At 42.3% G+C, this 16,720-nt stretch overlaps 1 protein-coding gene across 16 annotated transcripts in view; it reads left to right on the forward strand.

Moving 5' to 3' along the window:
- The window catches only part of Ric8b (RIC8 guanine nucleotide exchange factor B), a 110,012-nt gene extending 94,067 nt beyond the window's left edge, over window positions 1-15,945 (forward strand). For 7 of the 16 annotated variants that reach the window (XM_004844804.4, XM_021258373.2, XM_021258371.2 and 4 more), the window contains 2 exons: window positions 612-731; window positions 14,600-15,945. In XM_004844804.4, coding sequence (XP_004844861.1) covers window positions 612-731; window positions 14,600-14,711 — 232 coding nt within the window. In that variant the 3' untranslated portion in view covers window positions 14,712-15,945. Of the gene's footprint in view, window positions 1-611; window positions 732-3,979; window positions 4,064-8,047; window positions 9,001-14,599 lie in introns of all 16 variants that reach the window. The other 9 variants (XR_015443601.1, XR_015443602.1, XR_015443598.1 and 6 more) reach the window with 5 other exon arrangements.
- Window positions 15,946-16,720: the final 775 nt, after the last annotated feature.

A 16,720-nucleotide genomic window follows, 5' to 3' on the forward strand; every position in this document is an offset into this window, starting at 1 on the left:
GTATATTTGTCTAGACTTCATTCTTTTTTTACCTAGGTCAGATCAAACCTCATTAAGGTTGTTCTTCTGCTATATACTTTATTATTTGAACACTCATTGCCCTCTGTGGTCTCACTAATGGACTAATTTCCTGAGATTACAAGTTGGCATGCATTCATTTCCAGATTGCAGCCTCTCTGTCATCATTTTTCCAGTTGTTGTTGTTTTGACATTTGTTTTATGCTGTATCATATAATAGATTTCCTCATTTTGCCTTCTCTGAAGTCATTTGTCCCCTTATAATTAACAAATAAGCTGTGCATCCAAGGATGTTTATCCAACGGCACCAGTTGAATTTTATATTTTTAAAAACAATCATGCCTTTAAAAAAGTTGGCAAGTCAATTTTAGTTTTTTAAAAACAAGAACTATAGCCCATTTCCCAAAGCAAACTAATAGAAGTTAATTTTTAAGAAATTTCTATAGCAGTTCATACCATAAAATTACTATTGAAATTATTGCCATTTTTTGGCTACTAGACTCTTTCTTATTACAATTTAAACCTTGGACCAGAAAAGTATAGAAAGAGCATAATTTTAAAACATACAGCATAACTTTTTTTTCTTTTTGTAGCATTAATCTTATCACTGGTCATTTAGAGGAACCAATGCCAAACCCCATAGATGAAATGACAGAAGAACAAAAAGAATATGAAGCCATGAAACTTGTCAACATGCTTGATAAACTTTCCAGGTATTGTATTCCCATCCATTTTTTGCTTGGTTTCTAAAAATGTTCTATTTCTTTGTCTCTCTGACTGAGAGTTACCCTAAAACAGCAACTCTGGAAATCCATGTCATTGGAAAAGGTTGGCCCAGGCAGCAGTAGTTCAGACACCTCTTGGCTACCATGGTTTTTCTACATGTGCCGCTTCTGGATGTGCATTCTTAAACATTTAAACCCTAGGGCTAAGATAGTAGCTAGGTCATTGTAATATTTAACCAACTAACCTCCCTGTCTTCAAAAAGATTCTGTGAGTTAGATTCCGTGATTTTGCTGCTTCTTGTACTTTTGTTTTAGTCTGTTTTGGTTATTGTTCCAAATCATGATGCGCTTTTTCTTTTTCTTTTCATTTTTGATGTGCAAGTTTCCAATTCTGCTTTTTGGGTTGCTTCTGAGACCAAAAACTCTAAAATGCCATGCACCCAATGGGAAAAAGCGAAAAAAAAATAGCTCAAATGAAGGATTTTTCTGAAAGCAGGAACTTGTATTAATCAGGGGTTCTAAAAACAATCTGCCCTTCCCCTCTTGGTTCACACCTCCTTCCCCTCCAAAAATAGCTAGTTTTGAAAAATAATTAAATAAAAAATGTACTAATCATTAACTAGTCACATTGAGGAGTTATTACAAAATAATTCCTTTCATACATGGCTGACCTGCCTATTTTCGAGTCATACATCCAGTCACTGTCTACTTGAAGCCGTCTTGAGTGAGTGCTTGTGTGTTGGGTGGCAGCTGCCACTTAAAGGTGAATTTCTTCTCATTACCCACTTCACACCAAAACTGTGTGCAGGCTGGCGTCACTCTGCTGAGAGAAGAGCAGTTGGAAAGGGAAAGCCAGAAAGCCAGCCATGGAAAGAAAAGACAGGAAGAAGAAATAGGCACAGGGAGAAGGCACAGCAGGCAGCCTAGCATAGAAACGGGGCTCTCGGGGGCAGTGTGACACTGGGGCATTTTGACACTCTTTGGGCGAAGCTTTTTCACATGATGTCGGCACTGTGGTAGGAGCTGTTTAGCAGTAGCACTTCATTATCTGCAAGGTATGACTAGAATTCAGTGACCACCAGCTAGCCCATTTAGGTCTTCATCCTTTCCTGAGGTTAGAATTTATAGCCAACTGTCCTTAAAATCTTCAGGAGACGTTTTTGCCTGTTTCCACACCTTTGTGCAGAATAGACATGCTGTTTCCCTGAGGAGGAACAGTCACAAAGGTGCTGATAAGGCAACCTACACAAGACAGGGTAACAAAGTTCAGTAAAAATAAGGTACGGTAGCTGGGGCTGGGGCTCAGTGGAAGAGTGTGTACTTAGCATGTGCAAGGCTCAAGTGCAGACCCCCCCCAGTAAGAAAGAGGATTATGCAAAGTAAACATACAGAAGTGCTTGGGTCCTTCCAGGGAGTGCCTGGAGTAATTAACACAGCAGCCTGAGTTAGGATGAGCACCAGAGTCCAGCAGCTGGCCACAGGGTGGACATTTGCTAGCAGGACCAGAGTGGAGCTTTTTAGTGTTAGGACAGGAAGACAATTTAGTTATGTGAGTGTCGGTGTTCTGACCATCAGTCTGAATGTTTAAAGGTTAATGCAGAGTCTTTGCAGCTGCCCCACCCACCCTAAAGGAATAAATTCCAAGCTAGGGTAATGAAAGATGGGGAAAAGAGCTGCCTAAGATAATGCGGTATGATCCGGGTATTTGGCTTCCTGATAGAACCACCAGTGTCATAATGCATCCCTGTTATGGGCACGGCGAAACAAAGGTGCTAGGTCCTCCCCTTTTTAATCCTAGGGGACTCCTCATATTTTAGAAGCCCCAGAGAGTGAATATGCAGCTGTTGAGTGTGTAGGGTATAGCTTCCACCTGACTTGGAACTGTGCCTCAAAGGTACACCGTTGCCTGCGGATAGCTGCAGGTGCTGAGCCCAGGAGGGGTGCTCATTTTTCATGAACGAAGCAGAGTAAATATGTCTTGTGTCAGCTTTGATGGTACTGATTCTGCTGTTAAAGTTGAAGCAAAGGCACCCATGAGGAGAACCCTGAATCACATAGACTTTTTTGCATGATGTATGGTGGGTTTTGACATTGTCTGCCTTTGTGTGCTTTCTGACATTTGCTCTCTAATACCACTCAGTGACAAAACTGTATGAAGATCAGCAGTAAGCATTCCAGAGTAGGAATGCAAAGAATGCAGCCATTCTTTATGCGTCTTACTTGTTTGTTGTGCTGTATTCCTCATTAGTCTTAAGTTTCTTCTCTCTTTTCACTGTTTTTCTTTCAAGGTTATGGAAAAAAAAGTTGCCATAAAGCCAAAGTAGACCAAATTCAGTACAATTCAGGGAACATTCACTGAGCAGCTACCCTGCTAAGCACTGGGCTAGGAGACCCAAGTGGGGTGGAAGGTGAATGTGACAGTCTCTGCCTTTGGAAAACTCACACTGCAGTGGAGGAAATAGCTACAATCTGAATGCATGAATGAACATTATGCTAGAATACAGTGTAGAGGGAGATCATGACAGAATGAGGTCTGCGCTGAGCTGTGAGCACCCAGGAAGAGGAGCAGTCCATTCTGTTTGGATGATCTAGGAAGTGATTCATGGGGAAGGCAGTAGCATATGTGCTGATCCTTGAAGTTTCAGAGGTGTTTAAAGGAAAAGTGAAGAATAGCCGTTCATTGCAGGTAGAGGGAGATTTAACCTTGCTAATAAAATAAGCCTTTGCTGTATTCACATACTGCTTCTTTATTCCAAAGAGCTTGGGTTAATTTATCATTAAGGGAGGCAAGGACCAAAGAATTGCCCAGAACTTTTCCAAGCTGGTGACTGATGATAATCTGTGCCCTTTTGACATGCACATTCTCTCTCTGGCTTCCAAATGAAGTGAGGTTAGGAACTTCCTTTTCCAGAACTCGAGCCCTCTGCTCTGTCCACTGTGTCACTGTGTCTGTCTGTTACCTAACAGTGAGTGTCTGCCACAGCACTTCCTGATCGTCCTCTTGGCACTGTGCTATTGGTCAGTTCCCGCCGCTGTCATTCTGGGAAGTTCCGTGTGTAGCCAGTCTTGATGGTGCTAAGAGTATACTGTAGCTTTGTCTAATTAACTTCCTCTCTCACAAGTGAAATCATTTTCTTCTGCACCCGAGTTGAGAGGCTTGTGCGTGGAAAAGGACAGGGTTGGAGGTGGCGTGGCCAATGCATGGACACTAGACACTTCCTTTTTTCCATCCGTAGGAGAGCAGATGTGAAGGACCCGCACCAGGATGGTGGTTAGCAACAGTGGCCCGTGCCAAAGCACTTACCAAAGTGATGACTAAGGTTGGTCATGCCAAGTACTGTTACTGAGCTTGGTGCAGGGTGTAGGTGCTGCTCACTACCAAAAATCTAAAGCCCCATCGTACACCTGAAGATCACTTGCCCACTTTGCCTCCATGCTGCTGCCTGAAGCAGTCACCACTTAAGTATCTCCATCCCCCTAGCTGCAAACGCAGTGGAGAGTGTGTTGCTCAGATACTGTTCTCTCCTTGTGCACTAAGTGACTTAGCATCCTAAGGGATTTTTACACCTTTGGTATCAGGATTGCATTGTGACAGGTGTTTATATCCCTTACATGGAGATTGACAGTGCACCTGGAGGTCTTCCGAACTGGAGAGCGTCTGACCTATAGCCCCTCTCGTGTGTAGCTGGTGCAGGGCCTTGTATCCCGTGGTTTGTAAATAGAGTATACTTTGTGAGTTCCATTTCTCGGCCAGACTTCATAAAATCCCAGACTGAAAGGAATTCTGCAAGACACTTGGGGAAATGACTATTTTTAAATGTCTGGGTACATAATTCTCTTACTATAGAGTGATACATACAATATTCAGTAGGCATAAGCTTTAAGGCTTAAGGAATAAGCTTACAGAAATTTTCATTTGATGTTTACAGTGGGAGAGTACAGGTAGAGAAGGATAAATTTGCCTGTCTCTCTACCTCTTTCTCTGACGTGGGGAGAGAATAAGCTCCTGCAGCCCAGGCAAGATTAGTGCAGGGGCTGTGTGGCTGCACAGGCCCCGTGTGCCTGGGACTGTTGCAGCCGCCTGGGCTGCAGCACACAGCCTGCGTGGCAGGGCGGAGTGCTCTCCTCAAAGGCGGCAGCACTGGCTGATTGCAGCCTGCACCCGCCCAGGGGTGTTCCAGATCACTTCTGTTTGAACTTCTCTAAGCCCTGTTCTTCATCGGACCCGGCCCACCCTCACTCCATCACTGTTTAACAAGCTGCTTTGCCTGTTTGCCTATATCTCTTACCATTTTAAAATTTATAGGCATATAAGTAAATAATAATTGTTCTATCATTTTTTCCTTTTCTCATCCACTCCCTAGCCAATAATTGTGATTTCCTCTTTATTTTTATTTTTTGCCAGCCATAAAGATATCTGGAACATGGCTTCCTTAGTAAATGCAAGTACCAAATATAAGAATAATTCCCTTTAACTCAAAGATTATTTGTAAACTCAGGCTGAGAGTGACTTATGACTGGAAAGTAACATTCTTCTTACAAATAAGTTATTTCACTCTTCTTCCAAAAGTATCAGTAACTGTAATTGTATCTTCCTTTATAATGAGTTAGTCAAGAAAGTGCCTTCCAGGTACATTTCAAAAACATGGCCCAAAGTTTAAAGCATTGTAAGATCTATTGTAGGTAGGAAAGATCTTAATTGTATTACCAGAAAATCCTTTAGATCTATTGTATCCAGAATGATAACCACTAGCCATATTTGACTGTTGAGCACTTAAAGTATGTTTAGTGCAAATTGGAATGCCCTCTAAATGTAAAATACCAGGCTTCCAAGACTTACTACCAAAGAAAGAATGTAAAATATCTCACTTGTTTAATATGGATTACATGTTGAAATTATAATATTTTTTACATTCTGGATTATATAAAGTATACTGTTTAAATTTACCTATTTTTTTCAGTATGGCTATTAGAACATTTAATATTACATATCTGGCTTACATTGGGGCTTGAATTATATTAACAGACAGCTCCACACTCCATTATTAAAATGCACTGCAAGGTTGCTTGGAAATTCAGTTAAGGGGACTTGGATCTAGTTAAATTAATACAGCCTTTGAGGTGCAGAGAGGGATAAACCAGAGAACCTTGATACTGCACATCTTTAGGTTATCAAGGCCCCCTCCAAGGGCCAGACACCTAACTAAGATGTCCTGCTGCCTTTGTCTTCCCCATAGACAGTCATCATCTTCGGATTGCAGTAGGAATGCCTCCTTAAGGTTCTTGGTTAAAGCACTAGCTGCAATGGCTTTTGACCATTAAAGAGACGTGACTGAGAAGAATCTCTTGGCTATTTGCTCCTTAGTTTCCTTCCTCTTTTATCCTTTATAGTTCCTAAATGGGAAAGCATATAAGAACTTCTGTTTCTACTGCTTCATTCAACAGTTAGTTGGCGTGCTGACCTCTTACTAATATTTATTTTGTTAATTCAGAGAACACGGTAGAAAAATTTTATAAGTAAATTGCCAAGAAATAATAATACCATCACTTAAGGATAAAAGTGAATTTCTAGCATTATGCTTTATCTCTTTTCTATATTTTATTAATCATGCTATTTATTAAGATGGGTAGGAAATTTTTAGAAGCTTTGCTTGTGATCTAACAGAAATGAGAATAATAATTTTTTCAAACACCTAATATTCCTGTTGTGCTTTATAATATTCACATCCCAGTGAATTAAACAGGACAAGAAGTATTTTATTCAGGAGTAAATGCATCAAATATGAAGTGACTGCCCCAAGATTGGGCATAAAGTTAAAAGCACACCAGGCCTTAGTTCTCAGTCTTCAGACTCCAGACACTATGCTATTTTGAAAAATTACCAAGAGTTCTAAAAGTTTGTCAGTCTGATTATTCTTAAATAAGATTTCTAAATTTTATATAAGTACAAAGCACGAAAAACCGACAGTATGCGTATTAATGTCAAGAAAACTAAGATTTGGAGGAGACTTGCATATATGCATCCTGCTTTTCTATTCCATAGTTGAGCTCTTGTCAAATAACAGGTCACATGCTAAATAACTTACTGTTTTTAAAAAAAATTATATGAGAGAAATTAGTAAAATCTCTATGAATTTGTGTTAAAACAGATTTTTTTAATTGTTTTAAGAAGAGAATGAAGATTAGTATATTAACAAATCCTGTACATGTCATCACACTAATAAAACCTGACTTTAAAAACGCTTCCCTGTGGGGCTTTTTAGGCAGTTCCCAGTTAACTTTACAGAGTAGACGAACATGGTGATACAACATATTCACTTGGCTCGGGAATGATATTTTTACACAAGATATTTTTACTTTCCTAGTTTTACCTAATTCTCAAGTATGATGGCAAATGCTGAGGGAAGGATTTCATAATCATTTCTGAATGATTCGGCCAGAATCATTTTGCTACCTCAAATTTTCTATGAAAAAGCCACCATACCCCGCCTTCCTACTGGGTTGGTAGCTTAGGGAAGGATCAGTATAAGCAGTTGATGCTAGGAAGCCATTAGATAAAGGATGCAGTGACAAGTGAAGAATCAGGGTTCAAGCCCAAAAGATACTATCACAGTATCTAATAGGACATGATAGCCAGCCCCAAAGGATATCTAATGTCTGTGAGGAAACAAAGGGGTCAGAACATTTGTGAGACTATTACTGAGAAATCCATTGTCCTTTAGTGGATTACAGATATTCCCGTGTTGCGCTCCTAGACTTGGAATTAAAGCTAAGGCTCTAGGGCTGCTTTCTCTGGCCTATGACAGGCTCCACTGTGGCAGGCACTTTTGGAAAAGCTCTACGTTAGTTAAAATGCGTTATTTATATACTTATTTCTCACCCCACCTTTCAAACATGAAAAGGAATTAAATATGAAATGGCTCATTTAAAATGTCAGAGTTCTTTTTTCCAAGCCAACCTTACATTAAGAGCAGGAATCCTTGCGCCAAAGAAATGACTCACAATTATCCTGTCTTGGGTTTTGTTATACATTGTACAGAAGTCAACAAAACAAGTATGTAACAGACCCTGCCTAAATAGCAGCCCCTCATTAAAAACAGAGAATTAATCAGGGGTGATTGAAGGAACCAGTGCCTCATAGGTTTCCCCCCTTTTCTTCTTTTCTAATCATAGAACAAAATATGTTACATAAAAGGATCGGAACTATTATGCAGTACTCAATTAGAGGGAGGTGAATAGGTCTCTAACATGCTGTTTTATCAAAAGAGCAGACTGGTGTTTGCATGACTGTTGTTTCATTACAGACCCTGTCATTAATTCCATGTGTCAATACTGCCCTGTAGTACACAGAGCAGACAAGAAAGAAGAGCCCTTGAAAACAAGGGAATGATTTTTGAGTCGTTACCAAGCTAAGTGGCAAGCGGGAAGCTGAAACTCGTATAGGTAAATTCGAAGGGACTCTTGGGAGATCTGCAAGTGGGAAACAAGAATGCATTTTACCAACTGCTTAATTATGTCCTGTTTTTCAACAAGTACACTTGAAATGAATGCTTTGTTTGTCTTGCACAAAAACATGTGCTGTGGGCAAGAGTATTCTCTTGCTTCCAGGTCAAATAAGGTGTTTCATACACACATATGACCTATCCTATAATATGCGATTGGGTATGTTAGAATCTGAGCCCCAGTGCTGCACTGTCATTGCTGGGGGAAAGAGTCACAAAGGAACCAGAAACCCTAGAAAGCGGGACCTTCTCTAAGCTCTGAGAAGTTGTATAAGCCCAGGCATCCCAAGTACTCTACTTACAGGACAATGGTGGCTCAGGAAAATGTTAAAATATATCTGGGGGAAAAAACAGACTAGAAATTTTAAATATGTATAACTCCCATATTTTTCCACCCTTAGATCTTTAGGAAAGTTTTTTTGGTTTCCATTAGCAGTCCCAAAGTTTAGGCTGGGGCAAAATAGGGTTTCCTTTCTTGGACGTGCTTTATCTGTGTCCTCTTGCCTGGCCAAGCCCTTATAGATTATGGTTCCTTATCGTTTAGTAAGATCAAATTTCTAAATGATGTTTCGTTCCAGTTGAACATTCTTGGAGGCTTATCTCTTCCCTGGCCAGATGCCTGATCAGATGAGAAGCCCGCCATGATACTGTCACAGTGCCTAGAATGGGCTCTTTATCCAGTAGACATCACTGTACTTTTTGATGATAACAAGGGCAGTCTTAACCTATGTTAAGGCCTGTGTATAGCATTGAAGGTAAGTATGAAGGAGTTGTTGCTATGTGAATATCTTAATCCTGATATATATTTCAATATACAGTAACTCCGTTTTACCATGAGATATAGATATATATGTACATATATATCTGACACCTAGCCATCCTTTTTAGATAGAACTTTCATAAATTTAGGACTAGTAACAACTCTTCATAAATGGTCTATTCCTGAGGGCCTTGATTGAATTTGGATCCTTCTGCGTAACATTTGTCATTGCTCTGATTTACCTCTGTAGTATTTTACTCCCCTGCTGGCAGATTACAGAAAGGGTTGTGGTCTTGGCATATGTACGTCAGTGACAGGTAGGATGATGTGTTTGACTCTTATGGTTAGAGTATCTTCATTAGAAACAGAGGCTTAGAGTAATGAGTTTGAATGTCTTAAAAACCTAGCACCTTATTGCATAGATCAAAATTATTTGGTAGTCTTATACTTAGTCTCTTGAGATTAGTATAGAATATTGGAGATCATCTTGTCCAACCCTTCATTTTATAGACTGGGAGACTCAAGCCTAGAGAGGCAAATGACTTGCCCAAGGACACATAGCAAGCTACAGAAGATCTGAGATAGAATCTAGCTCTTCTGATGTCCACACACAAAGCCACATCTGTACCAGTAGGTGGTTGAGAATGCCCGGCTGTATAGTCAAAAGGGGCACAACTTCTGCTGGACTGACAGAATTATTCTGTCTGATGGCTTTGCCTCATTAAGGGTATAGCTCCAGTTAGAATAGAATACCTGATAAATAGTTCTCTACCATTCTCCATCATGCCATGGCCTGTGTACTATACTCTCTCAGTAAACATTTACTGAGCCTCTCTGGTTCTCTTTCCTCTACTAGATACTGGCAGGTTACAGCCAGATAAGAAAGACATGGACTCTGCCCTCAAGTTATCCAAAGTCTCATAGAGAACGAGGAATCCCTGGAAAGCATTGTGTAGCACTTCCTGTGGAGTGTTAAAAACTTTCCTAACTGGAAATCTTGATAATGAAAGCGAATCTTTTACAGATTTAGCTGTCTCTTGTTTGTGGCTTATTTATGAAGCATCCTGTAAGACACGTACTTTTCTGTGAGAATGCAAGATAAGATCAAGTGCAACTAAATTGAGTTCACAGACACTGGGGCTCTGCTCTCTGCAAGGCACTGTTCTAGGCACATAGGAGTATGACAGTAAAGCATAGACCAGATTTTCTTTTGAATATATCAAAGCAGTATTATTTCATAGCTTTCAAACTTTGTAATGACAGTTATTTTTAATAAATACTCTTAAATGTGTGGGGAAGGGTCTTGAAATAAAAGACAGAAATACCTTCATATTCAAATCCAGACTTGTCAGCCTAAGATTCAGGGTCTGCATTCAGACCCTCTTTCGTACCCCATGTCTCTTTTGAGCTTTCTTTTTCCTTTTCCTCAGCCAAGCCAGCCTGCTTGCCAAATCCCGCACACAACTAACTCTTGCTTCTGTGCCTCTGCTTGACTCATTCTTCTGCTTCTGGGATGCTTACTCCCTTAAATCCATGTCCATTACTGCCATGCTAGTCTGGCCCAAGTCTGCCTCCTGCAAGGAGCCTGTAGTCAGTGTCCCTGTCTCCTCCTGTGTCCTTCACACACGTGCACAGCCCATATGACTGGTGAAGGAACGTTGTTGTGTTCATCAAAGCTTCCCATTCTTTGTCCACATCTTGCTGATCTAGGTTCAACAGACCATAAATGAAGTAGTCTGATATAACTAGGTCATTTACCAGGCCTTTTAGGAGTGACTCTCTATATCAGAGTTTGCTTTTTGGTATTTGTGGGCTGCTAGTTTTAGGATAGAGAGGAAGATCAGAAAAGATTGGGATGATAATACGAAAAACAAACCAGGGGTCCATAGAAAAAGCCACATATCTGTAAATGGTCCTCTCCTGCTCCCAAACAGGACGTGAAATCTCCTTTAAACAAGTTCCAGATGCAGAAAGGGTAAATGGATGAGTTGTCAAGCTTAGGGAAAGCAGGGCTTTGCCTGTTAATCATCTCAAGCTTGTTGATCTGCTGTACTGTAATTCTTCCAATATTGTTTAATGTGTGCGTGTTTTATCTTTTGAATGAAAAGCTTCTTGAGGACAGGGACCATGTCTTTATTTGCTTCTACACATTCTTCCCCTCGCTTAATTCCTCTCTAGCGTGGGAAACCCCTTGTAAGCACCTAGGATCAGGAATGCCTCTAGTGATTCCCAGCTACATCCCAGCCATTACACTGCAGGCCCTATGTATAATGAATGGCCTTTGTCCCAATAATGACTTGGTAAGGTAGGGTGCCCAGATCCTAATTCTGCACAGAAAGAATTTGAAGTGAAGGGAGTTCAGGGTCTTACAATTAGTGAGTGGTGGATCTAGAATTAAAACCCAGATCTGTCAGACTCCAGAGCCTAAATATGCTTTTTACCATATCACAATAATAATGAATATTCGAGCCCTTTACAGTTCACAGAACTCTTTGATCTGCACAATAACTGCTGTTGTTGCCACCACTACTATTGCTACACTTGTTACATCCTCACTGGAAGTAGGTAGAGCAGACTCCGAGACTTGCCCAAGAGCACACAGCTGGTAAGTGGAAGGGTCAGGACTTCAGACAGATTTCCTGCCTGCAGATCTTTGTTCTTCCTGGACACCACACTGCTGCCGTGGCCCCTTTGCACGAAGGCATGGCTCTGTGGCCAGTTTTCACTGGTACCTCTCTGCAGATGCCAGCAGGCCCCAGCATGGCATGGAGCTGTGTAGAAGAGAATAATTCATGCCTTCTGAGGAGCTTCCACTTTAATGGAGGGGTGACACAAAACACCAAAAAAAAAAAAAAATGCTTGAGAAGAATAGTTCACAAGTGAGAATTAAAATGTAGGGGCCATTGTTCTGTAAAAGAATTCTCAAAATTCGGCCATAAGGCTATGTAACATTCTTGATGATCTGCATCGTAAATTGCCTTAGGGAGTAGGGATATAGCTGGAAAACTTGATTTGAAAACACTTTTCCAGGGCTTAGATGAGCAGGAACTGGGTCTTCATCCGAGTTGGTAGCTGGCCCCAGTATCGTCCTGGTACCACAGAGGTGCAGTAGCGTTCACCCAGGGTGACCGCGTGTCCACCCAGCAATTCTCCATTCCCTTGGTAGAGTCCCCTTACGTCATCTGCCAGTGCTGCTTCTCCCTCTCCCTCCTGGCCTCCCTGCCCTCAGTCCACTAGACCCTGTAGGACTTTGGACTTTCTTGTCCCTTCGTGTTTCATCCCCTTCTCCTTTTGCACTGGTACTAGAATAGAGTATCCAGTATCATAAAGTCCTTCAGCACAGTTAGTTGGAATAAGAAAATGTTGATATAAATTGTAGCTCTGTAGTATGTATCAGTGCTAGAGGGAAGCTTTAATGACAATACGGTGTTTCTAACTCACCCCTGAACAGTTCTACCTGGTTGTCATAAGGGCAGCTCTTACATGTCCTGTAAGATAGCAACACCTCCCCACCAAATCTGCTCTACCTCTGTGTTCTGACTCCAGAAGTGCCACAGCCACTCGGGCTGGAGCCATGGGGACACTAGTACTTCACTTTGTCCACCCCACTCTCCAGTGGCAGTCAGATCTCCCCCTGAAATGTTGCCTTTTCTTCCCACAAACTCGGCCATAGTCCAGCCCTCTGCTCCTCTCCTACACATTATTACAATGGCCTCTTAAGACTTTTCTCTGTCACCTGTTCCAGTGTGTCTACCATGCTGCTGCCAGAGGAAACAAACTTCATTGGATACTCTTTACAGGAGAAAATCCAAGCTCCTCCTTTTGGCATTTAAGATCCTAAATTACCCTCCTCCCATTCCTTCACTGAACCTCTCCACTCCCCAAACACTGGGCCCTTTTCACCTTCAGGAAACCATCAAGGCGGAAAAGATGACTGACACAATCCAAAAGACCTGCAGACCCACACAAGACAATAGGCCCGTGCAGAGGCCTCGGTACAGAACATCTGCCCTAGCAGTTTGGTTGATGCTTCATCACAGGAGCCGCCACAGTTCTCTGCTCATAATTCTCTTCAGCATTTACCACATTATGTTCTAAGACATGCTCCAAATATTTGCTTTTCCCACTTACCAAGGGCAGCAGCCATACCTAGTGTTCTTTCTTCCCAGTCACTGACGTGGCCCTGGCACATAGTTACTGAGCAGATGCTGAGCAGGTGAACTCGGGGCACCCTGCAGTGCAGTCAGGGCAGTTCACTCAGATGTGGTGTGCGCCACTAGAAAAGTGACCTTGGGCAAGTCACTCAGTCTCCTTCATTCAAAAGGGCGTTGGACTAAATGATCTCTGAGGCCCCTTCCAGCGGGAAGCACTGCGATTCTGAGCCTGTATCATGGACCTGGAAACCTTGCTGCATCCTCACATTCAGGAGCCCCTGCTTAGCCAGCCGCCATGCCCATTTCCCAAGGAGACTTTCCTGACTCTTGGCAGCAGTCTTCGGCCTCACCAGTGCTGCCTGGCGAGCTCCTGTTGGCATCACCCATGATCATCAAGCTGTCCTTCCCAGGTGGTGGTGTGCCTGTCACACTGACACACAGTTTTGTGGCTGCCCCTTTTTGTGCTGGCCTAAGGAGACGGCGGAAAGCTTCCTGTCGCCCTTGACTCCATATTCCGCCAGCATCACCGCTGCTGCCAGCATGTCTTCCAGGGGTGATGGCCATTTCTGTGAGAAACATTTCCGGCAGTTTGTGCCCCTCGCTCAGGCCCCTCTTCAGTACAGGACTGTCCTGTGCATGGTGGGAGGAGGACCAGAGTTAGCAACTCAACAAGAGCATTGGCCGTAATCTCCAGGTAATAAATAAGAGTTCATGGAAAGATTAAATAAACCTTTCCTAATGCTTTATGATTGACTTCATCAGTGATGAATCATCTTTAGATGGGACTGTAAACTTGTGGAGTAGATATAATTGGATTAGCGACAAAGAGGCAGTTGGGGAGCTTTGAAGAGATTAAAGTGGCTGTCAATCCCATAATTAAACTGCCACAAACGAACACAATGGTGTTTTAAAGCACAAGGAGGAAGAGAGAAAGAATGAGAGAGAGCGGAAAGGAAAGAAAGTTGGGAAGGCCCACTAAAGGAAAGGCATCAGGCAGCACTTGGGTCTCCCAGAGACTGGTGGCAAAGCAGACTGACAGAAGCGCCTGCGCACCTCAGCACCCGTTAACCAGATGCCTGGGCAGGTGAAGGTGCAGCAGCTTCAGCTTCACTACAACAGAATGATTCCCCAGAAGACAGAAACGTTACTTACTCAAACCAGAAGAGGCCTGCTCCTTGTCCTGAGCCCATTCAGAACTTGACTTTTCATACTTTTAATTGGCTTAGTAGGTTTGGCCTGTGTGAATGAAGTCTTTTATCTCTCTTTTTCTTTCCATGCCCCTTTCATCTTTCTCTTACAAACACACAGAGAGAGCCTGAGAGAAAATACTTCGGTTTTTAAAGACTTTTCTTTTAGAAAGGATGTGATTTGGGTGGGGGAGGGTGTGTGTGTGATGCTGGTGAATACCTTTTTTTCTTTCTCTTTTATCTCTTTTTCCAGAGAGGAGTTGCTTAAGCCAATGGGACTAAAACCTGATGGAACAATAACGCCTTTGGAGGAAGCACTCAACCAGTACTCGGTCATCGAAGAGACCAGCTCTGACACAGACTAAAAGCATCACCTGCGCAACTCTCAATATTGCTTTTATCAGCATCTTTTCTCTGTAGCTCCAGGGGAATCTTTTCTCTAAAACATTTATGCCCTTGCTTTGGCTAGAAACACATTAACTGGTTTACTCATCGAGAATCCAGCGTATGTACGAGGTGATCCTGTGTTTTTGCGATACTGAGGCATTTGTACCGAGCTGCAGTTAGCACAGGGGCTCGAGGCGGAACGGCACGGTCCTGTCCCGTCAGGGTGGCATGGAGGACTTCACTCTGTGCAGCAGCCCCGGCTGAGTCTGCAGGTCTGCTCGCCAAGATTCTTGGCAGCGGGTGGGGCCTGTCCTCCCTCAGGCTCACTCGTGTGAGCAGCCCCTTCTGAGCGTCTCCAGCCGCCGGAGGCGCATGCGCGCAGGTCGAGCTGGTCGGAAAGGGCTGAGCAAGGAGCTCCCTGGATCAGGACCCACTGAGTGGAAGCCAAGCAGCTGCTCTGGAAACCTAGCCCCACTCTTCACTTCAGTTTATATAAATTCAGAAACACACGCACGCAGCGCCCCAGACTCACAGACCCATCTCACCCCAGATGTTTGTACGCCACTTAGCCGAAACTTCAGAATACATGCCCCCTACAGAGAGTTAAGGGTGATGGTGTAGTTCCCAGGCAGCCACAAATGCCTGTCCGTCCCTGACATACCTGAGCACTAGCACCGCAGAGCTGAGCCGTCGCCTGTGCCATGGCATGGGGAGCATGCACTATGAGGCTCAGCTTTGGGTGCCAGGAGTCTCACCACCTCCGTCTGTAGAGGGAGTGGGACCCCCTGAGTCATGGGGCCAGGGGTCAGCAGCACCCATTTGTACATAAAAGTCATTCACCCATCATGGGGTTTAAACTGGGGTCAGCGTGTGTGTGTGTGTGTGTGTGTGTTCTACCTTTCTACCAGATGTGATCAGTTTAATGGTAACTTTATTTATTTAAAAAAAGAAACACAGTTACTATTAAACTGATTAAGGCTGTGTATTTTTACTGTTAGAATTGGTCATATGAAGTAGAAACGCACTCATGCAATAGACAGTGGGCCTAGTAGATTGATGGCTAAAGTTGAAAAGGGTTGATTTCCTTTTATATGTATGTATGTGTGTGTGTGTGTGTGTATGTGGGGACACATACACACACACACATAGATAATGTGCTTAACCACTGCCTTTTAAAACTTTAAATTAAATAAAACATTGGGGTTGATTCAATGTAGACATCTGTGTGTTTCTTTGTAGGGGTGAGCAATAAGTAGTTCACAGTTCATGCTTTTCAGAAATCCTTTTTCATCCATCATCTCACTTGTCATCAAAATAGTCTTCAAGTACAGGGAAAGTGTGGGGGGATTAGTGAAAATGCCAGTTATCCAGAAGTTTCTTCTCTGGCAAACCAGGAGTCAGGAATTGGATCGGTCTCCTGATGCCTTTGACCTGCCAAAGAGATGTCAAAAGTTTCTTGCAGTTTACTCATAGATCTTCAAGAACATCATGGTTAGCCTCTACTAAAATTCATACATTTCTAGTATGTTGCGGTATCTGGCTTTCTAGCAAAAAAAAGATCAAGTGAAAACCAGATGTCAAAATGAGAAACTATTCAAGGCATAGCAAATCAGGACTATCTACTTACTAAGGAATACTGTAGTTGGCCCAGAAAATACATGCTTAATTATTTGGCCTATAAACTAGGTCTCATGAGGAAGACCGTTCTCATGATGAGTTCCTTATTTAAAGGAATAAGTTAATCCTTACTTAATAAGAATATTTTATAAAAGACTGGAAAGAATACACATTTCAGAATTTTCATGCCAAATAGTTGGAGAGATTGTGGGTAACCCGTGTTTTAACCAACAGCAAGTAAAATGGAACTTGGCAATTAATCATTTTAAATAAATAAATTAGGAAAAAAACATAGGTATCTATTTCATTCTACAAATGCATTTTTAAAGCATTTTTTTAATTTCTACAGTCACAGCTTTACTATGCCTGT

This window comes from Heterocephalus glaber, unplaced genomic scaffold, assembly GCF_053883595.1.
Source record: "Heterocephalus glaber isolate CG9 unplaced genomic scaffold, H.glaber_assembly_v1.0 deba00001572, whole genome shotgun sequence".
Classification (NCBI taxonomy): Eukaryota; Metazoa; Chordata; class Mammalia; order Rodentia; family Bathyergidae; genus Heterocephalus; species Heterocephalus glaber.